Here is a 23,740-nt window from a genome sequence, read left to right on the forward strand (position 1 = left end):
ATGTAGAAACAAGACGTTGGTCGTTCTCCACCTTTAGGATCGTTCTATTAATCGAATATTAACCAGCGTATCACTCGGCGAAAGGAGGTCCTTGATAAAATTGGGTCTATTATTCTCTATAAAACGTGGCAATAACGTGATTTTTTATAATGATATTTAAAGGCTTATAAGACCCATTTTATTCTGTTAAAACAATCATCCGCGAGATATTAAAAGTCGAATTAAGAAATTAATTTAAACAGTATACATTTGTTTAGAAGAAAAATACATTTTCTTCTTTTAAAAATTAAAAATGTTCTTCTATCATTATTAGTATTAATATTATTATTGTTTTTACGAAAAAGAAAGACTTAACAGTAGATTAAACATGGATATAGCTATTGTATATAGATTTATATTTTTTTAGTAATTTCTAATTGCTATCAGTTTGTCTATTTTTGTTGACTTTTTTGATAAAAAAATTATGGTTACAAACAAATATATTTTAATAATTAACTATTAATTAATATAATTTTTGGTTTTTGTTGAGAAACTATTTCTAGGCACTTGGGATATTAACATCAGTTTTTGGTTTCTTTTAAGAAACTATTTGCAGATACTGGACATCTATTCTGTTAAAACAATCATCCGCGAGATAGAATACATATCTTATTGTTGATCGCGACGTTCGTATAAAATTGCGTACTGGAAAATAAATCGGGCGATGGATGCTATATAACAAATCTCGAATGTCTGTCGAAATATGTTTGCATAAAATGATAGTGATTATATCACGCGCGCGTGTGTATGGATTTTGATTATTATAGAAATTACGCGTATCGCAATCGAATATTATGAATATCGTCGGTTTATTTATTTGTCGCGTTTGCTCGGAAATTTTAAATTGCGATTTGTTTTATAATTTAATCGTTGATGTACATCGAAGCTTTGTCTATTTTTTTGAGTCTTGAATTTTTTCTTTGAAAGTGTGCGCAAGATGCACCAATAGTACACAAGTACTTTCTTTTACAATTAAAGACAATTAATAACATTATTAATGACTCTTTTGTTCGCAATTCTTTACATTATATAAAACTTATTAAGCTTTATAACTGTATATCTATTATTAATAATAAATATTATTCTAATAAATTTTTTATTATACGCATATTTTGGACATTTTCGTGTAATAAATTATTTTGTATTAAATTTCAGATTATATTTTGTATGTTAAATTTATTTTATCATTTTGTTTATAGTAGAATAAAAATAAAAATAAAATAAACCCCCCAATCCTGTGAAATGAAAAAGAGGAAAACTGTCCTCACACATTTTTCCTCCTCGATGGTATCTCCACCTTAACGAAGGCATTTGCCGGGTGAGGAGGTTTGAGTACTCGGTAGGGTCACCCATGCCGGACAGGTCGAAGGGGAAGAGTCAGACTAAGAGAGATACTGTAGTTATATTTTTTATGTTAATATATTTAAATAAAATGAAAGTGGAAAAGACAATAATAAAGAAAAAGGAGTTTTAGTTGTTTTTGAAATTAATGTCGTATAAATACATATCTATGTCCTGAGAAAAGTATTATTTTCGCATTTCCAGTCTTTTATTAAAATTCCGAATAGAATTCCACAAAATAGAAAAAAACATTCTTAACATTTTATACGCTAAAAAAACAATATTGCACAAGATATCGCGATTTTTTGACATTTTATGACATTTTGTGAAAATCTGACAGCTGATAGTATCACCGACGATATAAATGTGAAAAAATTAATTAACGCTGTCAACAATTAAAACTACTTAAAAAACAATAGAACACGGTTAAAACTATAGGAAAATATAATTAATTATGCTTATATTAATGCATCCAATTAAATTCATAAATTAAAAAATTGAATAATGTAATTATAAAAAAGAATTAATAATAAAAAGTTATATAAATTAAAAGCACGATTTGATAATGTTTAAAGTGCCTAATACTTTTCAAGAATAAGAAAAAAAGAAAGCAATTTATTATAAATATCTTCTACACGTTATATTTAAAAATTAGGAAAACAATTATTAAGAAAATTTATTTAAGAAAATTTATTTCATTTTATTTGCGCATATACATAAAAATACTTTAATTATAATATGGTATATTTTTGTTAGGTGACAATGAGAGTGGGAAAACTACCCTTATAGCGAAATTACAAGGTGTAGAAGACCCAAAGAAAGGTTCCGGGCTAGAATTTGCATATATTGATGTGAGAGATGATTATCGAGACGGTTGGTTCAAAATTAACTTGGATACTCTGATTATTAATTGACAGGATATTTTGATAGATGTTGCGATATATAACTTCTTTGTAGATCACACAAGGCTGTCTGTATGGGTTCTGGATGGAGACCCGGGTCATGCAAATCTTTTGAGATTTGCTCTGAACAAAGAGAGGTTTCCGCATACACTTGTTATGTTAGTCGCTGCCATGACTACGCCATGGGCCATTCTTGATCAGCTTCAAGCATGGGCGGCATTATTAGGCGATCATATTGACAAATTACCATTAGATAATGATACTAGGCAACGGTGCAGGCAGCTTAGTAAGTAAATTAAAATGTAACAAATGTATAATACATAATATTGCACCATTGTTTCAATGTTAACACAAATATTGCATATTTCTTTGATTATTACTATATTTATTGTTTCAACTCTTAACTTTCCTTAATCTAAGATAGGAACCAAAATGCAATGTGCATTTTTATGTAGAGAATTTATTTTAACTTTGATATATATATATATGTAATATTGATATGCACAATTTTATTTTATTAGATATTAAGAAATGGCAAGACTACACAGAACCAGGAGATGAACTAGATCCTGGGAGTCCCTTGCGACGTACCAGTCGTAATTTGGATGATGACACTGCTGAGAGCTTACCTTTGCCAGAAGGAGTACTTACAACCAATTTAGGGCTAGATGTCGTCGTTGTCATAACGAAAACCGATTATATGTCCACTCTGGAAAAAGAACAGGATTACAAGTGCGTATTGAAGAATTCACTGCAACGTAAATCATTAGTACAAATATTAATCCTACATAATTTCTTTATTTCTATTTAGAGATGAACACTTCGACTTTATGCAGCAATGGATCAGGCGGTTTTGCTTGCAATATGGTGCAGGCCTCTTCTACACATCGGCGAAAGAAGATAAAAACTGTGATCTGCTGTATAAATATCTTACACATAGGATATACTCTTTACCTTTTAGGACACCGGCGTTGGTTGTTGAGAAGGACGCAGTACTTATGTAGGGTTATTCTTATATTTCTGAGATTACTTCTTTTTGTATGTTAACGATCATTATTTGCAGACCTGCTGGTTGGGATAACATGAAGAAGATTAGTATTCTACACGAGAATTTGCAATCCATGAAAGCAAACGATTACTATCGGGACGTTATTGCACAACCAGCGATAAATCGCAAAGTATGCTATCGTATTGTTTCTCTAATATAACTGATATAAGTATACAGTTCTCATATGACACAAATGTGATAGTCTAACATATTGACATCACCGATTTAGTGCATTGCCAGAGAAATGGAGATTCAAGCGGAGGAAGAGCAAGCTTTTCTCGCGCGACAGCAAGCTGCTCTATCCGGCTTAAAAGATCCCACTCGTTCTCCAACGACTCGGAATCAGGCAAGCCCTGGACCAATTATACAGGTTATACCATTTATAAGTAGAGCATGCTCTTCATGTTGCGTGTCAAATCAAAGGTATCACAGATGCTACTAATTTTCTCATCACATTTGCGAATTGTGCGAGTGATCCATTAATCTAATTCGTCGTCACGATATCCATTACAAAATCATTGATTTTATAACTTAGCATATGTTTGTTTCAATTGTTTCGTTCATTATGCAGTATAATATATTCATATACTTGTTTCGTTTATTCATATGATGATTCATTCAATGTTGAAAGCAGATGTATTTTTATCCTTTATGTTTTACAAGCCTATGCCTCTTAGAAGACCCATATTGCTTAATGTGTCTAATGAATTTGTTTAATAGAATGATAAGATTGCAATATATATATATATATATACGTACCATTGCTCGCGCGCTCGCAATCGATATCATTCCTGTCAAATGGATGATAATGGCAGCGACGATGGTTGATACAATGTTGCAGAGCAATGGCTTTCAGGCGAAAAAGAAAGAGGACACCGAGAATAAGGACAATTTGTGGTACGTGTCGTGATATTCACGTGAATATTATCCGTTTATTAAAATGCGACGCGAAACGAGAACGCCAGTTTGTCTCATGCTTCGTGAGAGAGATGGTCTTCCGCTTCATGACACATCCTATTATTGCGTGAGAAAAATTGAGCATTATCAATTCGCCTTTTATTCGATGTTATTTATATGCTTGGCAGGTCGTCTATTTTAGCGGAAGTGCAGAACAGCGGCAACAATAAGCTACCGTCAAACAAAAACGTCCTCGTTTTAGGTAAATGTCAACGAGATCCGATCGACCGTAGGGCGATATAGCACGCATATTAAGTATCTCTGCTGCTGCTAAATGCGTATGTCATCGATAGAAAAAAAGTGCTACATTGCCATATTTGTGCTAATGATTAATCGGAGATAAATCGATTTTTTCATTGTGATTTTTTTCATACACACGTGATACTTTAGTCGTAGCAAACTGACAGGTTATATCACAGTAATATCTGCATCCTTTACGATTTGCATACAGACATACTAATGCGTTTTAAGTATTACGTAAAAAAATATATTTGTCTTTTCTTGCGAATATTACTAGTAGCAAGTGTAATATATTCTTATTATAATAATTATTGGTAAATATGGAGATGTTTGTATGTGTGCTTAATGGTATATTTTTGTTAGGTGACAATGAGAGTGGGAAAACTACCCTTATAGCGAAATTACAAGGTGTAGAAGACCCAAAGAAAGGTTCCGGGCTAGAATTTGCATATATTGATGTGAGAGATGATTATCGAGACGGTTGGTTCAAAATTAACTTGGATACTCTGATTATTAATTGACAGGATATTTTGATAGATGTTGCGATATATATATATATATATGTATATATATAATAACATCATATCTCTGATATCAAGTCATTTATTTCATTTAACATGTAATAATTTAATCCTTGCCAATAGAGGATGTCGATAAATCATATATAAGACCTCCCAATAGTTGGCTGTAGAATACGTTATTGTTTAACAACCCATGTAATTTCAATTTTAATCATCATCTCGTGTGGTTATTCCAGTTAACATTTGGAAGCATGTTCTAATCTATGTGGTATGATCTGTCAATTCAGAATATAATATGCTTCGAAAATGGATGGACATTAACATTTTTCTGGATAGGTGGCATCGCCGAACAAGAAGCTGGATCCCAAGGGTGCCGGCGCGACGCCGTCCGGGGAAGGTGTCTTAGCTAATTTCTTCAATTCTCTCCTTTACAAGAAGACTGGAGTGCAGCCTGGTTCACCAGGAACGCCAGGCAGCGTAGGAACGAGTCCCCTGAAACTTGGTATGTTATAATAAATTTCTTTCTATATCGAAAATACTAAAAAGAACATTTCGTATCTCAGAGGCTACACCAGTGGATAAGGCGACGATGTGCAACGATGCAGCAGCGGAATTAGATCGTCTCACTCGGACCAAGAAAATTTCCCCACCCAATTTAAACTCGTCGTCTGAATGTTAAAGGTAACGCGCTTTTTCTTCGCGACCCTTCTTGTTGATGGAATGATAATCGAAGCTTCGCGCTGCCATCGGATAAAATTAAAACAAGAATTAAAAATTGGAATTCTTGTATCGTATTTGTTGCAATGAAATAGATCGCGCATGTACTGAAAACACAATGAACGAGCATAACGGTAAGATAGGTCGTGAAGAAGTAAAATTTATCTCTAATTAATTAATAATAGTCTAACCTGATAAAATCACAAAAGAGGGAGATTTAAAAAAGAAAAGAAGAAAAAAAATAAATTTATATAATCTGTGTCACACAACTCTGCGACAATCTCGAGTGTTGTGTTTGACTAAATATCAGACAGAAAACTAGCAAGTTATTAAATTAATGTAATTAAAATATTTAATATAATGATATTATATCGAGATATAGGCTTTACGCACATACCCCAGCGCCTGGTCATAGTAAATTATTTAGCAATCGCCCTTCGTATATATACGTGAAAACGGAAACGTGTTCGCTATATCCACACACGAATGCACATCTTTTTTTTGTCTCTTCTTTGTAAGCTAATATTTTTATTACGTGTTTCGTACTGGATTATTTCTCTTCACGAGATATCTCCATGACGACTCGTCACTGCATTCGGTCTAATTTTTACGACATAAGTGCCGTTAGCGCTGCGAATGTGTTGTGCGAATGCGTGAGATAGTCTTTTATACGAATTGTTCATAAAATACGCGAGACCTTTTAACAGAAGACGCAGTGCAGTCTTCATATATAGGAATAGTTAATGGTACGAGACTGGAATGGATGTTCATATCGCGCGTGTAAATTCGATAATTTCTTTGTAGATTTCAAACTGTGAGTATCTTACTCAGCTCACGCAAACAAATGAACAGAAATCTGTACATTCAGTTATCAATATATATAAATGTGGCTATATGTATATGAAATTTAAATTCTCGAAGAAAATAAATAATTTTTCGTATATATCGTCTCTTATACTCATCTTCAGCCAGAGTAACCATTTACTATACAAGTTTAGTTACAAGTTCATTGTGTGATATTTAATAAGGGATTTCGTATGGCAAGTTTACAAAATTCCTTTATTTCATTATTGGATATATTGGAATACATTAAAGCGATTAATAATGTAATATTATTTTGTTCTGTTGGACATAGTTTTGTGATATAACTTAGATTGTCACATTTTTATTTATGGTATCATATAATTCGCATTATGACTATGAAGGTTGATTTCTAAATAAAATTCAAGAAAGACAGTAATAAAATATATGCAAATACTGTCAACATAAGAATGCGAGTCTGAATAATCCTACTTTATATGTGTTTGTTTATTTCATATATTTGATACATATCGATATAAGCAATTTTCAAGAGACTGAGTTTATCGCCAAATAATTGAACATAAATTTGAAATCAAATATAATAAAATATCTATTTCAATTATTCAAACTCGGAAGGGATGCATAAACAAGAACACTACTATTACATAAAATATATACAAGAAATGCATAATTAAAATTGTCATAAAGGGAAAATGGGATAGATAATCGCGCCTCTATAATTAATATATAATGACACATAAATGCACATCGCTATTTCATAATTAATACATAATGATAATGATAGTTGTGCAATAAAATATCATTGTGCCAATGGCAGATCCACATTTTCAAGAATCTAAAACTAATATTTTTGGCTAAACCTTAATAAAGTTTGATTTATAAATCTATAACATGTGTGTATTTATTTATTACTAATATAGTTAATATAAAAAGCACTTAGGCCATACATATAATCAATATAAATTTTATATCGCTTATCATATAATTGTTACTTTAAAAAAATAAATAATAAATTTTTAAGTTGAAAAGATAATTGAAAAGAAGCTTTATTATTATCCTGCTATTGTAGATCTACCACTGCATTGCACCGAAAACATTTCTCTACCGATTAGATTAAAGTAATATATGGATAACATATCATATATTAGCAAATTGTAATATTTTAATGAACAATGATATTAATTATGTATAATCCTCATACGATTTATATTTTTTTTACATCAAAAGATAAAATAATTCACAAATATGATATTTTTTATTTATTAATTCTAACAATCTCTACATGGGAATTATTCAAGACAAATATAAAGATATTAGTTCTATGTATTAATAATAAATATCCGGAAGAACTCTCTTACGTCTACTGGATTTTTTTAAATTTTTATTTATGCAAAAAAAACAATGCTAATAAATGATAAATAAAAAGCTCTGTAGAAAACATACTGGAAATATGTTACATTCGTGTTTGAATAACCATACGGCTACATATATGAAACATAACTTTAACAGCATAATATATCATTTATCATGCAACAATTTTTTTTTCTTACTAGAAATATGAATATTAAATAATATAAGTGTGCTTACACTATATGTTTTTCGAGCTCGTTCAATCAATTGGATTACATTTTATTTATAAACTATTGCAAGCTCGAAAATGATCATTTCAGCATATACAGGGTATCCCAAATCTGCATGTTCAAACTGAAGGAGTAAATCCAACACGCCAAAGCAAGAAGCTTTTATAATGTTTCAAAACGTAATTCTTATCGTTTGAGTCATGACTTTTATGTCTTTAATATCTGAATTTGATAAAAATAGTAATACTTCATTTTTATAAATTTTGATTTGGGAAAGCGCTGTTTTGGGTGCCAAATAGAAAAGTTTCTTATTTTGATGTGCTGGATTCACCCCTTCAGTTTGGATATGCGGATCTGGAACATCCCATATATTGTTTTTCAGTTTTATGCAACTGGGCCATGTCTTTTTAAAACAATATTGCTCTATCGATTCAGCCTAATATAATCTTGTCAAAAATAAACGCCATCAAAAAGAAACTAGCCAGTTTTTTTCCCATGAAATGTCGCAAATAGTCGTAGATTATATAATTCGCCCATCGTATCGTAATCGCCCTAGGAAAATTCCAGCGCAATGCGGCCGGTGATAGTCTTTTTATTTTTAGTAGAGCAGAATGCGCTTGTCGACCGCTTTGCGACATATTGGACACTCCGACATACGATCGCCACACATTTGGCAGGTGCCGTGTCCACACAGGAAGATCATGTTTTTCAGACGATCCAGGCAAACCGGACACATAGTCTGCAACAATAAAACAATCGAATTTTCGCGACTTATCGTCTCATCCGGCATTTCCGTCTAAATTCTATCTTACTTAACACGAATAAATTATTTTATGATTCAAACTCCAAGCTTTTTTCTAATACAAGCTTTCAAGATTCTTCTAATTTAGAATCGATCTTTTCTTAACAAAAATATAATTGTATATGCCATTCTTTATTTATTTTTTTATATTTTTGTAACGTCAAGTATCTTTTAAATTTTTTATTATAGTTCACTTGAAGTCGAATGGAAAATAAGTCTTTCTAGTTAATTTGTAGCTCTTTCTTGTAATTGGCAGAATATAGACGTGAAAACTAAACAGAATGATAGATTGAAGTTATTTTGTGCGACAAAAAGACTTAGAATTTTCGAGAGGGCGTATATTCCGGTTCCTCGAGAACGAATGGTAATTGTACAGAGCAATTGCACGGTGCTGACTTCTTCCTTCGGCACAAACGAAATTATTCGTTTCATTAAAGCGGCGCATAACGAAGCGAGACGCAGAGGGGACACGTACCTGCTCCTTGATGTCCTGCAATTGCTGCTGTAGTTTTTGTATGTCGCTGTGGGAAGTATCTCGGCTGCCGTTGTTCATTAGGAGAGCTTCCCCAGCCACGGTGTTGTTCGAGGGCGTCGGCTCCTCCTCGGGATCTGCCGTGACTTCAGATATCGTTCCTTCATAGTGTAACAATCAATTTTTTAAAACAGAAAGTTCGCGAAAGCTAGACGATGCTCTTATTCATTACAACTGATATTTTTATTCGCGGTATATATTTAATGTTACTATATCAATACAAAATAAAATGTTTTAATTAAAAAGAATAATTAACAATAATTATGTAATATGTGACATAGATATTGAGCAATTTGCATTATAAAATATTGACAACGGAGAAATATAATATTAAAAAGTAATCGAATATAAAGTAATCTAAAATATTAGATATATATATGTCAACTATAAAACTAAAAAGTCATTTTGATTATTAAACTTGTAAGGTGAGAGCTTTAATCTCTCTAATTCATCCCCTCGGATCTATATGTTCAGAGCTAGACAGATAGATCGAGGTGAGCTATCTACTATGCTACTACGTTCTACATGGGAACAGTTTGATATATTCAGTGCGATTAGATAGAGGTCGAGGGGAGATATCAAGCGCGCTCTATGCAAAGTGGACGTTATACCTGAGGCGTTGCAACCCTTCACGTAAGTGACATCACCTCCACCGCCGCAGCAAACCGAGAGCGGAACCATGTGCTGTATCTGGGCCCGGCATTGCACGCACTTCTTCATCAGGGCCGCGCAGCCCTCGCAGGCGCACATGTGTCCGCACGGATGGAACAACATGCCCGCCTTGCGATCCGAACACACCACGCATTCTTCGATCTGGGAATAAATGTCCATTATTACGTGAAGGCGTGAACGGAACGTGCCTAGAATTTCGAGATCTATTCCAGGATAGAATCGAATTATCCGGTCAGCTATTATTACTCATCTATGTAAAGAGGAATTAACACGGCGTGAATTACATCGACGAAAAGAACGTAATTTATAGTACGATTAAAAAATGTTATTGACTAACACTTTAGGAAATCTTGATTTAAATCATTAAAAAAAGATGTCTGCTTCGCGTAAAACATGCAGAACGGATATGTAAAAATAAAATTGATTTTTCCCACAAACCGTCGAAAATAGGGATACTCGTAATTATTTTATTGACAATATTATTATTGAGATAAAATTTTTAAAAGTCGAAAACTAACGTAAAATATTAATCACCGTGAAGAATAAAATGTCAACGGCGTAAGTTACGGATAATAATGTATACAAAAGAATGTAATGGCGTCAGTAATATTTTACCTTTACTCTGGAAAGGACGTTTTCACGGCAGAGCAGACATTTTTTCACTCTCGGCGCACAGGCGTTGCAACAAGCCACGTGTCCACACGGACTGAACAGCATTTCTCGTTTGCCATCAGAGCACACGAGGCACTCGTCGATCGCCGCCGATGGGGTGACGATCTCGATGTCGTGTCTGGAAAAGAGAAAAATCGCACTCTAGTGAACATTATACTCAGAGATATAAAGATATGTATGAAATAATTGTACAAGAAATTGTACCTGGAACATTTAACTTAATCGAATTTGCAGGAAATATGGCGAGTTCGCGTTTAATCTTTCGCGATTAAATCCTTTGCCCTCTATGTATCATTTTAAATTAAACTTCCAAAAAAAATTTCTATGAATGTCGGTAACTGATTATCTTGTTAGGCAAAGTTTAAGAGAGAAGGACTCTCGATTACATTTAATAATATTTTTTATAAAACGGGTCCAACTTGAGAGATTAAGAAGCCAGAGATATTAAAAGATCAGGGAGCGTTGGATACTAACGACTCCTTATCTTTGTGACAAGTAGTGAGAGTCTTGCAGAGATTGGGATCCGGACAAAGATCCAAGGGTGTTTGACCCTTCTTGTTCTTTAGTTCCAGGTCGGCGCCGTGCGCTGCCAGGAAGCACGCGATGAAGGAACTACTCTTCTTGTCCTGGCCTTGAGTACCTAAACCCATCAATAGCCGTCCGACGTCCTGCACATCCTGCAGCTGTCGCAATTGCGACAGCGTGTGATGTCGAAGGGCCTCGTGTAAAGGCGTATCCCCGTCCTTATCGGCAACGTTAAGATTCGCGCCCTCGCGAACCAATAACTACGATCAGACAATCATATCGCAAATTAATTGTCGATTTTTCTTCGAAGAAGGATTTTTTAATTATCTTATTAGATATTGACCCCAGAAAAAAATTATCCTTTATTTTTATCATTATTAGAAAATTAATTATTAACCCTTAAAGATCACATATGGGTCATTTTGACTCTCGATATTTTAACAATAGAATATCCCGAAAACCTTAATCAATAATAAAAAATGTTTAAAATTTATTTTTTGATTTTTGTTGTATATGTATCATTTTCTACAGATGTCAAGGAATATATATATAAATTTTTATAGATTTTTTCAAGCACTTTGAGATGGATAAAACTGCAACAAAATATTGTAACTTATATGTGACTAGGGACGGAGGAAAAAAAATGTCATCTATAAGGGTTAATGGATATTATAAGAGTTTCACGATTACTCCTAAAATGTCGAACGGTTTTCGCGGAAGTGAAAAACGCACCCGGACAATCTGCGTGTGCTGTCGTTCAACAGCCAGATGTAAAGCCGTTTGCAGGTTCACGTTCTGCAGGTCCAAATCGGCTTTTCCGGCGCGTGCCAGTTGTTCGGCGACTTCCACATGATTGTTGAGGGCAGCCAAATGAAGCGCCGTATAACCGTCATCTTTCTTCTCGTCGACGATCCAGGGCCGCGGCAGTTTCGACAGCAGGACTCGCATCGCACTAAAACCATCCGAAAAGCAAGATATTAAGGTAAAGAGCCACGATTGCATTTTGCAAGCGGAAAATTCATTTCACGACGCTTGCAAAGCATTTTTCAGTAGCAATTATTTTATAACGTGTTGCTCTAATTAATTTTCCACCTTTCTCTCTCTTTCTTTCTCTCTCTCTCTCTCTCTTCACATTTATAAAATATTCTATGTGTAAAGATAATATATACATGTGTTTTTATTTTTTACAAGATATTTTGTCTTATGTGATCATTTAATTTTTATATGCAATATACATTTAATTGGTTTTTCTTTTCTAGCATATTCGAAAAATTTTAGTTTCCTTTCTTACTATTTGTATTTACATATATTTTGTATACTTCGCTATATATTTGTTTTATGGGACAATTTTAAATTTTATTTCTATTCGTTTGTGTTAGTATGACATAGGCACAATCGTGAATTTCCTTGTTAGGTGATCTGCTTCCGTGTATCTCGCGCGTATTTCTAACTACACGTCGCGGCAGGGACCCCATGGTGAGGTGGCGCGAGAGACGGGGACAGCTGTTCCTCGACGTGGCCCCTCCGTTGAGGAGACTTCTTCGAGGCGGTAGCCGCTGCTGGGGCATGACGGACACGCATGTGTTTCGTCACATATGTGACGGCTGCATATGTTTCGAAATGTCTCGCGCAAACGGCTTTAGGAGGCCTTCCCCATCCCATCTTTTAGAGAAATGTCTCGCCAATTATGCCACGATACTTTCGCAGAATCCATTAATCAGAGATCTAGCCCGCGGAATTTTGAAAAATTAGTCGCGTGATTTCTGTATTGTTGTAAAACACAAATAACATTTAATGGCGAGACTTCAGCAACTTGAAAAGGAAAAAATGTGTCGTTTGGTGAGAAGAAACTTTTGCGATAAATATAAATAAAATTACACATAATGCAACGAGAGAAAGAGAGAGAGAAAGGAAACCTAGTGACACATAAATCCTAATTTAACCGAAAAATGTGCGATTAATAATTCTAACGAGTAATAATTTTACTATCTTAACGATGAGTGACGATCTGTGAAAAAAGTACTGTTTGCATATCAAGTGCGCTGCATAATGTATGCGCGCGGTGTCATACGGGAGTAATTGATGTCTGAGTTAAATTTGCATCGCCGTTATAAGCGTCGCCTGTTCCGCGGGGGGTCATCAAATTTTTACGACGCGTAAGCGGCGTCGTTTTTCATTAACGTGGTCTAAGGGACACGCGTTTTACATTCAAGTGCGATCGCCGCAGCATTCCGATGTCGCGACAGCAATAGCAGCGGCAGTCGCGGCTCGCCAGGTCGACTCTCCTTGTCATGAATATGCAAATGACTGCAAATGTTACCGTTATCGCCGCGCGTTAATAACTATAAATCGATTACTTTGCCAATTATGTCCGGTACGTACTCGTGCATCGACGCGACGCCGCGCGTGCGATTTTATTGTGTCATTAATCGGACGCGCCATTTCATTCCGCTCTCTCATTGCTCCCGTTTTTGTTTTTTTTTTATTTCTGCTTTAATTCTCTCGGCTTGCCGAAATAATTGCGATCAAAACGATTGGAATAATGCGGCGAATTAAAATCGCTCACCTCACACCGACAATTCTACAGTAATTAAAAAAGATAAAAGATAATTTATATATACACATATATCAAAAATAATAAAACGAATATCATGTATATTGAGTTTAGATAATTGTCCATTCTTGTAATACGCAATCATTTTCACTGATATGAGAAAATAAGGAAGGAATATCTATACGTTAAACTTTCTTTTCTTATCAAGTTAAGCATAAATGGGAACCAGTATCTTTTTATTAGAAAAAATCTGCTTTTCCCGTTCAAAAACCTTGACGTCGCTAGAGAAAATTTATCATCCGCTCTTCGAATTTTTGCGTGGTATTACGAAAGACGCGACGACGTTGATTTAACGCAGCCGATAATTATCGCAATTACAACGATACAATCTCGCACGATGTAATAAATACAATAGAAACAACCGTGTCGCGCGAGCGAGCGAATACCCTTCCCGGTTATTACATCCTGTCACTCTCCGGTTTAATTTCATTTCGTCGCATCTCATAAGCCAAAAGACGCGGAATTTGTCATAATCGTGGCCCGTATAAATACTTCATCTCACTTAGACGGCGTATCACGACGCGTGATATTATTATCGCGATTAATTTCCCGTCGCTCGTCGACGACGAAAAAAAGTCTTCGCCGACATCTCTATCCGTTTATTGGCATCAATGAATCGTCATTAAGCATTCTCAATCTTACTACTCGATATCCTAACGTCGACGTCGTCATATAGTCCGCGTTTAATTCAAGCGATGATTACGCGATCTTAAATTATCATTTATTATCATATCTCGGGATTAAAGCAACTAATATATTTCTGTATCCCGAAGATTTTGAAGATGCATGGAAACATCGATTCGGATGAGATTCTCCCGAAATAAAAATGCATTGTATCTGTAAAAAAAATTGCCTTTTTTAAATTACTAATATTTTCGCGAATTTAAAACGAATTTCAAGCATCAAAAGAGTTTGATTGAAATTTTTTCACCCCATCGGTTTTTTTTTTTATATCAATGAATCTTTCAATGTTTTTAATTTTAACATCCTAAATTTAACGAATAAATTTCAACGGATTTGCCGCATCGAATAGTGCCGTGTATACTGTTTTCGATACTTTTGCTCATAGTGTTAACGATTTCTCGAAGAGAGAGATCCCGTATATAAACTCCAAATATAAAACTGCTCGCTGACGCGAGCGGACGCGAATCAGGCTCGCTCCATGTAAATCGCGCACGCATATATCGAGCATTTAGTGAGTCAGCGACGGTCGTGGCATCATCGCGACCGAGAAACGGGGTACCGAGAACTCGATGGACGGGGATCTGACAACACGCGTGCCTCTGTTTCTTCTGATGCACGGTTGCAAGCGTTCGACGAGACTCGCCTCCTCGTCTTCTCGTATCCCACAACGTGTAGTGAGTCAGTGAGATCACGCGGTGACACGCTAAATATAATTGACACGAGCATGTGTAATGACAATGCGCGCGCGTTCAAGCATCAAAAGAGTTTGATTGAAATTTTTTCACCCCATCGGTTTTTTTTTTTTTATATCAATGAATCTTTCAATGTTTTTAATTTTAACATCCTAAATTTAACGAATAAATTTCAACGGATTTGCCGCATCGAATAGTGCCGTGTATACTGTTTTCGATACTTTTGCTCATAGTGTTAACGATTTCTCGAAGAGAGAGATCCCGTATATAAACTCCAGATATAAAACTGCTCGCTGACGCGAGCGGACGCGAATCAGGCTCGCTCCATGTAAATCGCGCACGCATATATCGAGCATTTAGTGAGTCAGCGACGGTCATGGCATCATCGCGACCGAGAAACGGGGTACCGAGAACTCGATGGACGGGGATCTGACAACACGCGTGCCTCTGTTTCTTCTGATGCACGGTTGCAAGCGTTCGACGAGACTCGCCTCCTCGTCTTCTCGTATCCCACAACGTGTAGTGAGTCAGTGAGATCACGCGGTGACACGCTAAATATAATTGACACGAGCATGTGTAATGACAATGCGCGCGCGACAACAAGAGAACGCGAACAGCTGATCCCAAGAGAGAAAGAGGCCGCTCCTCTATAGTCGATCATCGGGGATCGTCGATGATCGATATACTTGGGTTACTCTCTATCATATCAATCGCGGTAGAGCTCGTCGAAACGCGCGAGATCGCACGCGGAAACATTCCGTACTCGCTCCGTACCACTTCGCTAAATATAGCGTTGCGCAAACTCATGATTATTTCGGTATTCGCCGTCGTCGTGCAGCTGCGATCCGTCCGTTCGTCGCGAGTGATATCGAGAGGATTTCGAGGCCGAACACAAAAAGAAAGAGAGAGAGAGGATGATCTGGAGAACGGCCACGGTGAGTCGAGCGAGCCGCGGTGGAAATAATTCCGCTCGGTTTGTCATTGTTTTACGTGCGATTCAGGGAGGAAGAAGAAGAGAATTATCAGCGGATTAATCGTCCACGAGAGTGCATATCATTGATCACAAGTGTGTTCTATCGATAGACATTAGTAATTGAAGGGGAAATTGAATTGAGAGACAGAATAAAATCTAAACCGGACAAGTGATATTTCGTTATACAGCAATTTAAAAAAGAATTAGATGTTTCTTTTTCTCATAAAAAGAAAGCATCTTGCGGTAATATCTTTCTTATTCGTGTAAAATTATTCCGAAAAGAAGATAGCACGTATATACATACTTTCTTTACCCTGCATAATACACACATTAGGATCAATAGATGTGCTTATATTATATTTCCGATCAATCATAATGTCGAGTATCTTTAAGTCCTCCGATATAGAATCGCTTGTCGCTTTTATTCTTTAATCACATTTATTTTCTGATTGATTGCTCCTTAATTATTATTTTGTTACATATTTGTAACGTTATATTTTGTTTTATATTTTATCATATTTTATTTTATATATATTGTGAGAGGCTCTTATACTCATAAATAATTTATTATATATAATTTCTCTTTTTCATCATACGCTTCATTATACGCTTCATTATACGCTAACGAAAAAACGAAATATCTAAGTGTCTTATTCTTGATTTAAAAATATATGAAAAAATGGTCAGATTGAAATATTCCATAACCATTATAGTGTATAGATTTTAAAACATCATAAATGCATTTTCGTTCCACCGATTGAATCTCCGATATTACAATGGGATGATGAGTACTCTTGGTCGAAAATGTTCATTTAACGTCAAGGGAAAATCGGAAGTTGTGATCTTTCGGCGAGAGTCTTCTTAAGGTATTCACCGACGAATTACTGAGAAACCACCACAAGGCCCTAGAGTCCCTAAAACATTTATTCGCCGCAACCTCACGGAATTCCGGCAGAATTCCATTTATCTTCCCTTTCGTTTGCCTCTGCCCGGCCGCGGCACTCGCGTCATTCCTCGCCAGACGATTCCAAAGTATTCGGATTTCCTATCAGTCATTCGCGCGCCATCCGATTCGATCAAATCCCACGCAATAAATAAAGCTCCAATTTTCACGTCATGCCCTCCTGTCCGTCGATCGCGCGCTCTTATTTCTCTTTGTTTAGATAAATTAGCTTCTAATATTCGGTGACAGCAAATCTCTTCTTTCCTTCTTCGAAAAAAAAAGAGAATTTGGATTCTATATATATTTTGCTCAATATTTTTCTTATTCTGTAGCAGATATTTCTGTAAGTAAAATAAATTTATATTTGCGTTCGTTCGTGATTAGTGGAGAAGATCTCATTCTTTCAATTTAATTTCGCGCAATTAAATTTCGAGTGCATTTTATGTCAATGAGACTTTAATTCTAGATTCAATTGTCAAGATGTGTAATAATGAAAGATCGCGAGAAGAGCTGTGAATTCTCTAGATTAAAAGTAAATTGTCTCGAAATTAAATTTTCAAGGATAATTTCTGCGCATTGGAGCTCTGTGTTTAAATCCGACAAATTCGGTGGATCCGGTGAACCAGGAAGAAACGCACGGCCGGCTTGAATCGGTAATGTTCGTTCGTGGGTGACGAAAAGGCGACGAAGAGGGGGAATGGATGCGCTCTAATATGCAGAAACCATGAGGAACGTTGGCAGACTACCATGACGCAATTTCCGGACGCCTCTCTATCGGAGTTGGCGCACCCAGCGAGAGCGAGAGCCTCGATAATGTCGCCTCCCCGTTGCTACAATCCATTGCGCGCGCGTTCTTATTTCCCTTTGTTTATTTATATCTTGTTACGCAACAGAATCTCAGAAAAATTTCAGGAGAAAAATCAAAATCTCGGATGGAAGGAACTTTTCTCCACCCCTCCCTTCCCCCTTTCCCCGTCGTTTCGTGCAACTTCATCGGCGAAATGTCCGACGAAAATTGGAATTTGTCGTGAGTACTGAATACCGGAAGTTAGATCCGGATTAAGCGGAAAACTTCTCAAAGTGCTCCGCGTCCTTCTAATTTCGTTCCTCTTCTCTGGCAAGCGCTTTTTCTCGCGTTCCCCGGTCTCGTTGCCAAAGCTGTTACCTCGTGATGCTGTTCTTTCGACGAGCATTCCCTATTTTGTCGCAAAATGTTCCAAATGGCATACTCTCCTAGATACTAACAAATAAATATAAAATCTTTGCAAAGAATTTTGCAAAGAGAAACGAATGTTAGAACTTATTTATTATGTTCATGATTTATACGTTAGATATATCGTGTCGTAGATTTGCAACGGATTGCAATTTCTTTTCTTTCCCACATTGTTTGAAAACAAAGAGATTTTTTAAACATAGTGGAACCAAAAATTTATCTTAATATTTCTTCTTATCCTTCATCATCAATCAATTTCTATTAAAAGCAAAATATTATATTTAATAAAATTCTTAAATTTGCATATGTGAAATAACTCATCTTGAAAGGGTTAACGAAATCTCGCAGCGAACGCCGTGACGAAAATTGAAATTCCCGGGGGAATAGTATCCAGGAAAGGATTAGTCGGTACTGAAGGAGGAAGGAGGGAGGAAGAAGAGATTGGGATGAGGAGGCAGGTAATCGAACCAAAACTAAATCACAACTACCATCTAATTCTATCCACAGAGTTTGGACGTTGTAGGGTTTCAACGTTCCTGGTTGGTGCTAAGAAAGACAACACAGAACATACTATTATATGAGGAACAAAAACGCTAAGAAAATTTAAAGGATAAAAAAAAGAAAAAACTATCGTGATATAAAGAATATAATAATAATAATATCAATTTAAGAAATAATAATATCCAAAATTATGTAACGATTGTGAGACCGTGAAACCAATATGACACACTTTTATAATAAAACTATTTTAATAAAACAATCTTTTTGATAACAACTTAACTGTAAATTAATCTGGAATCTATTTAAATTGCGATAAATTGCGTGCGTTAATAATAATAATGCATTTTTATTTATAAAATCCAAATACAATTAATTCCCGAAAAGCTAGATAAAGTTAAATTTATCTTATATTGGAAGGTATTTAATTTCCTTAGATGTTTTTATAGAAAATATTAAGATAAATGCAAATGTATGACAGTGTAAAAAATTATGCAAACAGATTACGCGAATAAATATTGATTCATGGGACAAGCCTTGCATTAAGTGTAAGGATGAACCGAAAGATAGAGAACATTGATGAAAAATAGAACAATAATTGCTTGTACAAAATGTATGAAAAATTAAAAAAATCATATGATAGGAGAAAGGTAACACAAGCTAAGAGAAAAAGAAAAGGGACAGGCAAAAAGAAAGAAAGAAAAAAAGGGAAAGAAAACATTTCGATCGCTCGACAAAGTCGCGTAATTTATGTGTTCAATACCCAACTGAGAGAGAAGAAGAGAGAGAAGGATCGGCGGCTGAGAAAGTGCCAGCGGTCTTCTTGAAAAAAAAATATTAATTCCGAGCTCCTTTAAAAGTTATTGCAAAGGGCGCGGATGGAGACAAGGCGGGTGGAACTTTTCCGCGGCGATGGAAATGACTTCGGCATAAAATATGACGGCGATGGCACCGCCAGACGAGTCGCAGGTGCACCACGGGGTAGGTCACCCGTGATCGCTGCACTCGTCGACTATTTTAATTCGGGTCGAGGAGGAAAGGGGAACGAGATCGTTCCCTATGCTCATGAACGAGCCTAGAAGTATTTGCGGGGGAGGGGGGTGATCGTTGAAGTAGAAAATTATTTTATTATACGATCAAAAGAGAGATTGATGAAACACAGATTAGAAAAGCACGCTAAACATGGAAATTTAACTGAAAACTGTTCCATTTTTCAAATCTGTAATGTGTTTCAAATCTTTAGGGGTGATCGTTGAAGTAGAAAATTAAATTTCCAAAGAGATAAATTTTATTATACGATCAAAAGAGAGATTGATGAAACACAGATTAGAAAAGCACGCTAAACATGGAAATTTAACTGAAAACTGTTCCATTTTTCAAATCTGTAATGTGTTTCAAATCTTTTCTCCGATGATTTTTCATATTAAAATTTATCTCTTAACACTTTTCGAGCAAAATTGGATAATTATTCGTATTTTTGAAATGCATTAATGGCTTTCTCTTTGAATTCTCTTTGAACCTATGTGCCGCAATTTCATCATATATGATATCACGACAAGTATTATATTAGGATCCCATCATCACCCTTCTGTTCAATATTCGTATATTGAGATCATTAACGAACGCATTGTTTACTGTAGCGCGAGTATTATTAATGCACTATCATTATTAACATCGGTCGTTAACGTAGTGCAAATTAATACGTTACCTCTATTATCTTTATTTGCTTCATATTCACGATTAAAATTGATCTTTACTCCCTCGTCCGGATTGCGCGTCAAAACCACGCATATTAAACTCTGTGATTGCGCAAAGCAAACACCTAATATTTTCATATTTTCATATTTTTGCGTTGTAAAAATAAGTTTAACAAACTGTAAAATAGTTTTGCGCCACTTTCATTAACTGTGTAGCCACATTTAAATAATATTTCTAGTTGAGTAAACAAATAAATTAGCAATAAATCTCTTTAACGAATGATTTTACATAAAATGTAAAATCACTCATAACAGAGATAACCGATCTTTAATAAAATTGTTAAACAACTTTTTCACTTTTACTATGTAATATTTTGCAACGTGTATTATTATTAAAAAAATATGTCTATCTCTTGAAATAATTATCTCAAGATATATATATAGATAAATAAACAGATACTTAAATAATAATTTATAGAAAATAAATGTTCGAGATTTACATTTTTTAATATTTAGATATAATGTCTAATATTTATATATTAATCGTAAATTATAATTATAAGTATTCGTTAAATCAATTATATGAATATCTGTGTTTTCACATCTCAAACTTTTTGCACTAATAATTTTATTTTTAATTGAAGATGCGCACGATCTCCACAGCCGATAATGAGCAATTCTGTTTTTCCCCGAGAAAATATGCACGCTTGAAACGAGAGTAAGAAGTTTCCGGTCAGGAGGAAGGAAGGAAGGGAGGGAGGGAGGAATAAAAATGATTCCGGCATAAAGTACGACGGACGGTGACGTTGGCGACATCGCGTTTTCCCTCTGAATGAGTTCCATCCCGTTTATTTTGCTTATTCGATTCCTCCGACGAAAACACGTCTATCCGTCTTTAGTCGGCCGCTCGGTAGGTGCAGAGGAAGAGATATATTTTGGCTCTGAAACATATCCCGTCTGCTGGAGGCTGTTTACGTCTCTCGCTGCGTCCGCCTTTTCGTAAGTTCGCGAGATTCATCCGAAGATCCGTCGCACTCGATTACGAATGAATCTGTCGTCATCTGTCTAATGTGATATTTTATGTGTGCGCGCGTGTCACTCCCTTTATTTCGGATACGAAGAGGGTTTTTATATATATCGCTCTCTTAAAGTACAATATGCTTTTGTAAAATCTAATAATTAATCTAACGTCAACTAAAAAAGTTCATTGTTTCTCTCTAAAATGACGATCGATATGATCGGCTGCATGTCTTGACGAATACAAAAGAATTTTCCGCACAATCACCATCGTCAGAGACTTACGTCATCGCGCAGTTACACAATCTAGGACAGCATCCAAGTCTTTTTTCTGTTTCCTATCGTTTCGCAATAATTCTTTCCCGCAGTGGTGGCATGTGACGTGGTAAAATTACAGCCCGCATTCCTCTCGCAAATTTAGAACATGTCTTTTTCTGCCAGCTATATGAACGATGGGCGCGATTTTTTATGATATGGTCCCCTCGATGAGAAGGTATTTGAACGATAAGATGTGTGAAATCTTTTATCATACTTTGCGTGTATTAATATATCTAAAAATAATTTTTTAATATGACAGGGGTACATGTAATATCGTTTGTGAAATCGATTCATGTGACAGATAGTCTGTGATAACGCGTTATATGTATAATAGTAAAATGTAAATGTTAAAATTAAAGTTCATGCTATCATCACTATGTTGAAACTAAAAGATACAGTTTCAAAGAATAATTTCTTGTATAAACAAAAAATTTAATTTAACTTAATTATAGTTTTATATACTTAATTGCAGTTTTAGAAGAGTAATTTTCTGTATGTGTGTGGCAGTTTCTTTTCAAAGTGATGTAACAGTGAATATATTAAGTGAGGCTCACAACTATCTCGAAAGTAGCGCGGAAGAAAATGCGCGAGATCGCAAACAGATACGCGAAAGGTTTCCAGGCGATATCGGAATTAACGCGCCCTTAATTAATACGCCCGTTAATGTTCGATCGCCTTAAACTCGTAGTTGGCGGAAATTTTACTGCATCGTTAAATCGCCTTGCCTCGTGCTGAGTTTCAAAGCGACGTGTATCCGTCCTCCCTCGAAGCGAAAGAGACGGAGGCTGCGATCGGGTTCTTAATGGCCATAATAATCCGGTGTTTTGAATCGCTCTTGTCATTAGTTCGAGCAACTCTTCCTGCTTTTCGCGCTTTGGCAAAGCTCCAGAGTTATGAAAGGGGAAAATGAAGAAAAAAGACGGATAGTTCTCTCTGGTGGGTTTTACGACGAGTTTCGTTACAGATATAAAAGAATTTTTGGCACGTTTTACAGTCATAATTACTTAACAAAAGATTTATTCCAATGACTGATAATTTTTCCCCAGCGTGTGTAATAAAGAATATAACATTGACGATTTTTATCATCATGCATCACAAACTGAAATCACGTTTCGTGCATCTCTGACGGCCCAACATTTCCAAATTCGCGCATACTGACACGAACAAACGTACTAGGATCGCAGTATTCTTTTTTCAAAAGGATAAACGCGTAAGTGCCAACAAAAAAAAAAAAATATTTTCATCTGACGATATCAAATTCTGTGACACGATGCACACTCAAGAGTTTATCCGCACAAACGGGCATTTTTTGCTCGTACAGACATCTATAACTTTGCGCTAGTCGCCGGCGTGAATACGTTATTCTATCGAGTCGATCAATCTATTCTCCATTAAAAACCATTGACCATTTCGCTTCTAGAAAGTCAGCGCGAATATACACAGATTAATAAAGTACACTAACAATAAGTACAAAGTACAGTAAGCTTCTTGAGAAAAATTATCTCTCTTTTTTTATTTCTATAATAATCCTATGAAAAATTTGTGAATTTTTAATAAATGTTTTCCCTTTAGATACTAGAAAGTTAAAAATTTACTAAATTTCGTATTTCTATATTTAAAAAAAATGAATGAGATCATTACGATTAACAACGAAAAATATAAATATCTTTTTCAAAAACAAAAAATTATTTGTGGATTAAAAGATATAAAGATATCAAACA

General features: G+C 35.3%; 2 protein-coding genes across 3 annotated transcripts in view; one reads left to right on the forward strand and one right to left on the reverse strand.

The window, feature by feature from the left end:
• Positions 1 to 2,117: 2,117 nt before the first annotated feature.
• LOC115244512 (cytoplasmic dynein 1 light intermediate chain 1) lies at positions 2,118 to 6,706 on the forward strand (the record flags this gene model as incomplete). The annotated part of the gene is made up of 8 exons (XM_029822203.1): positions 2,118 to 2,253; positions 2,338 to 2,568; positions 2,804 to 3,014; positions 3,094 to 3,282; positions 3,346 to 3,460; positions 3,560 to 3,700; positions 5,385 to 5,550; positions 5,612 to 6,706. Coding segments are annotated over 8 exons (1,305 nt in total), but the record flags the coding sequence as incomplete, so codon positions are not given.
• Positions 6,707 to 6,807: 101 nt separating this feature from the next.
• Positions 6,808 to 23,740, reverse strand: part of LOC115244501 (E3 ubiquitin-protein ligase MIB1) — a 385,741-nt gene continuing 368,808 nt past the window's right edge. For both annotated transcript variants that reach the window (XM_029822193.1, XM_029822194.1), the window contains exons 10-15: positions 12,103 to 12,322; positions 11,320 to 11,630; positions 10,789 to 10,963; positions 10,113 to 10,314; positions 9,445 to 9,602; positions 6,808 to 8,906 (exon numbers count right to left, since the gene is read on the reverse strand). In XM_029822193.1, coding sequence (XP_029678053.1) covers positions 8,766 to 8,906; positions 9,445 to 9,602; positions 10,113 to 10,314; positions 10,789 to 10,963; positions 11,320 to 11,630; positions 12,103 to 12,322 — 1,207 coding nt within the window. In that variant the 3' untranslated portion in view covers positions 6,808 to 8,765. The remainder of the gene's footprint in view (positions 8,907 to 9,444; positions 9,603 to 10,112; positions 10,315 to 10,788; positions 10,964 to 11,319; positions 11,631 to 12,102; positions 12,323 to 23,740) is intronic.

Source organism: Formica exsecta, unplaced genomic scaffold (assembly GCF_003651465.1).
Source record: "Formica exsecta isolate Colony F162 unplaced genomic scaffold, ASM365146v1 scaffold82, whole genome shotgun sequence".
In the NCBI taxonomy this organism is placed as follows: Eukaryota; Metazoa; Arthropoda; class Insecta; order Hymenoptera; family Formicidae; genus Formica; species Formica exsecta.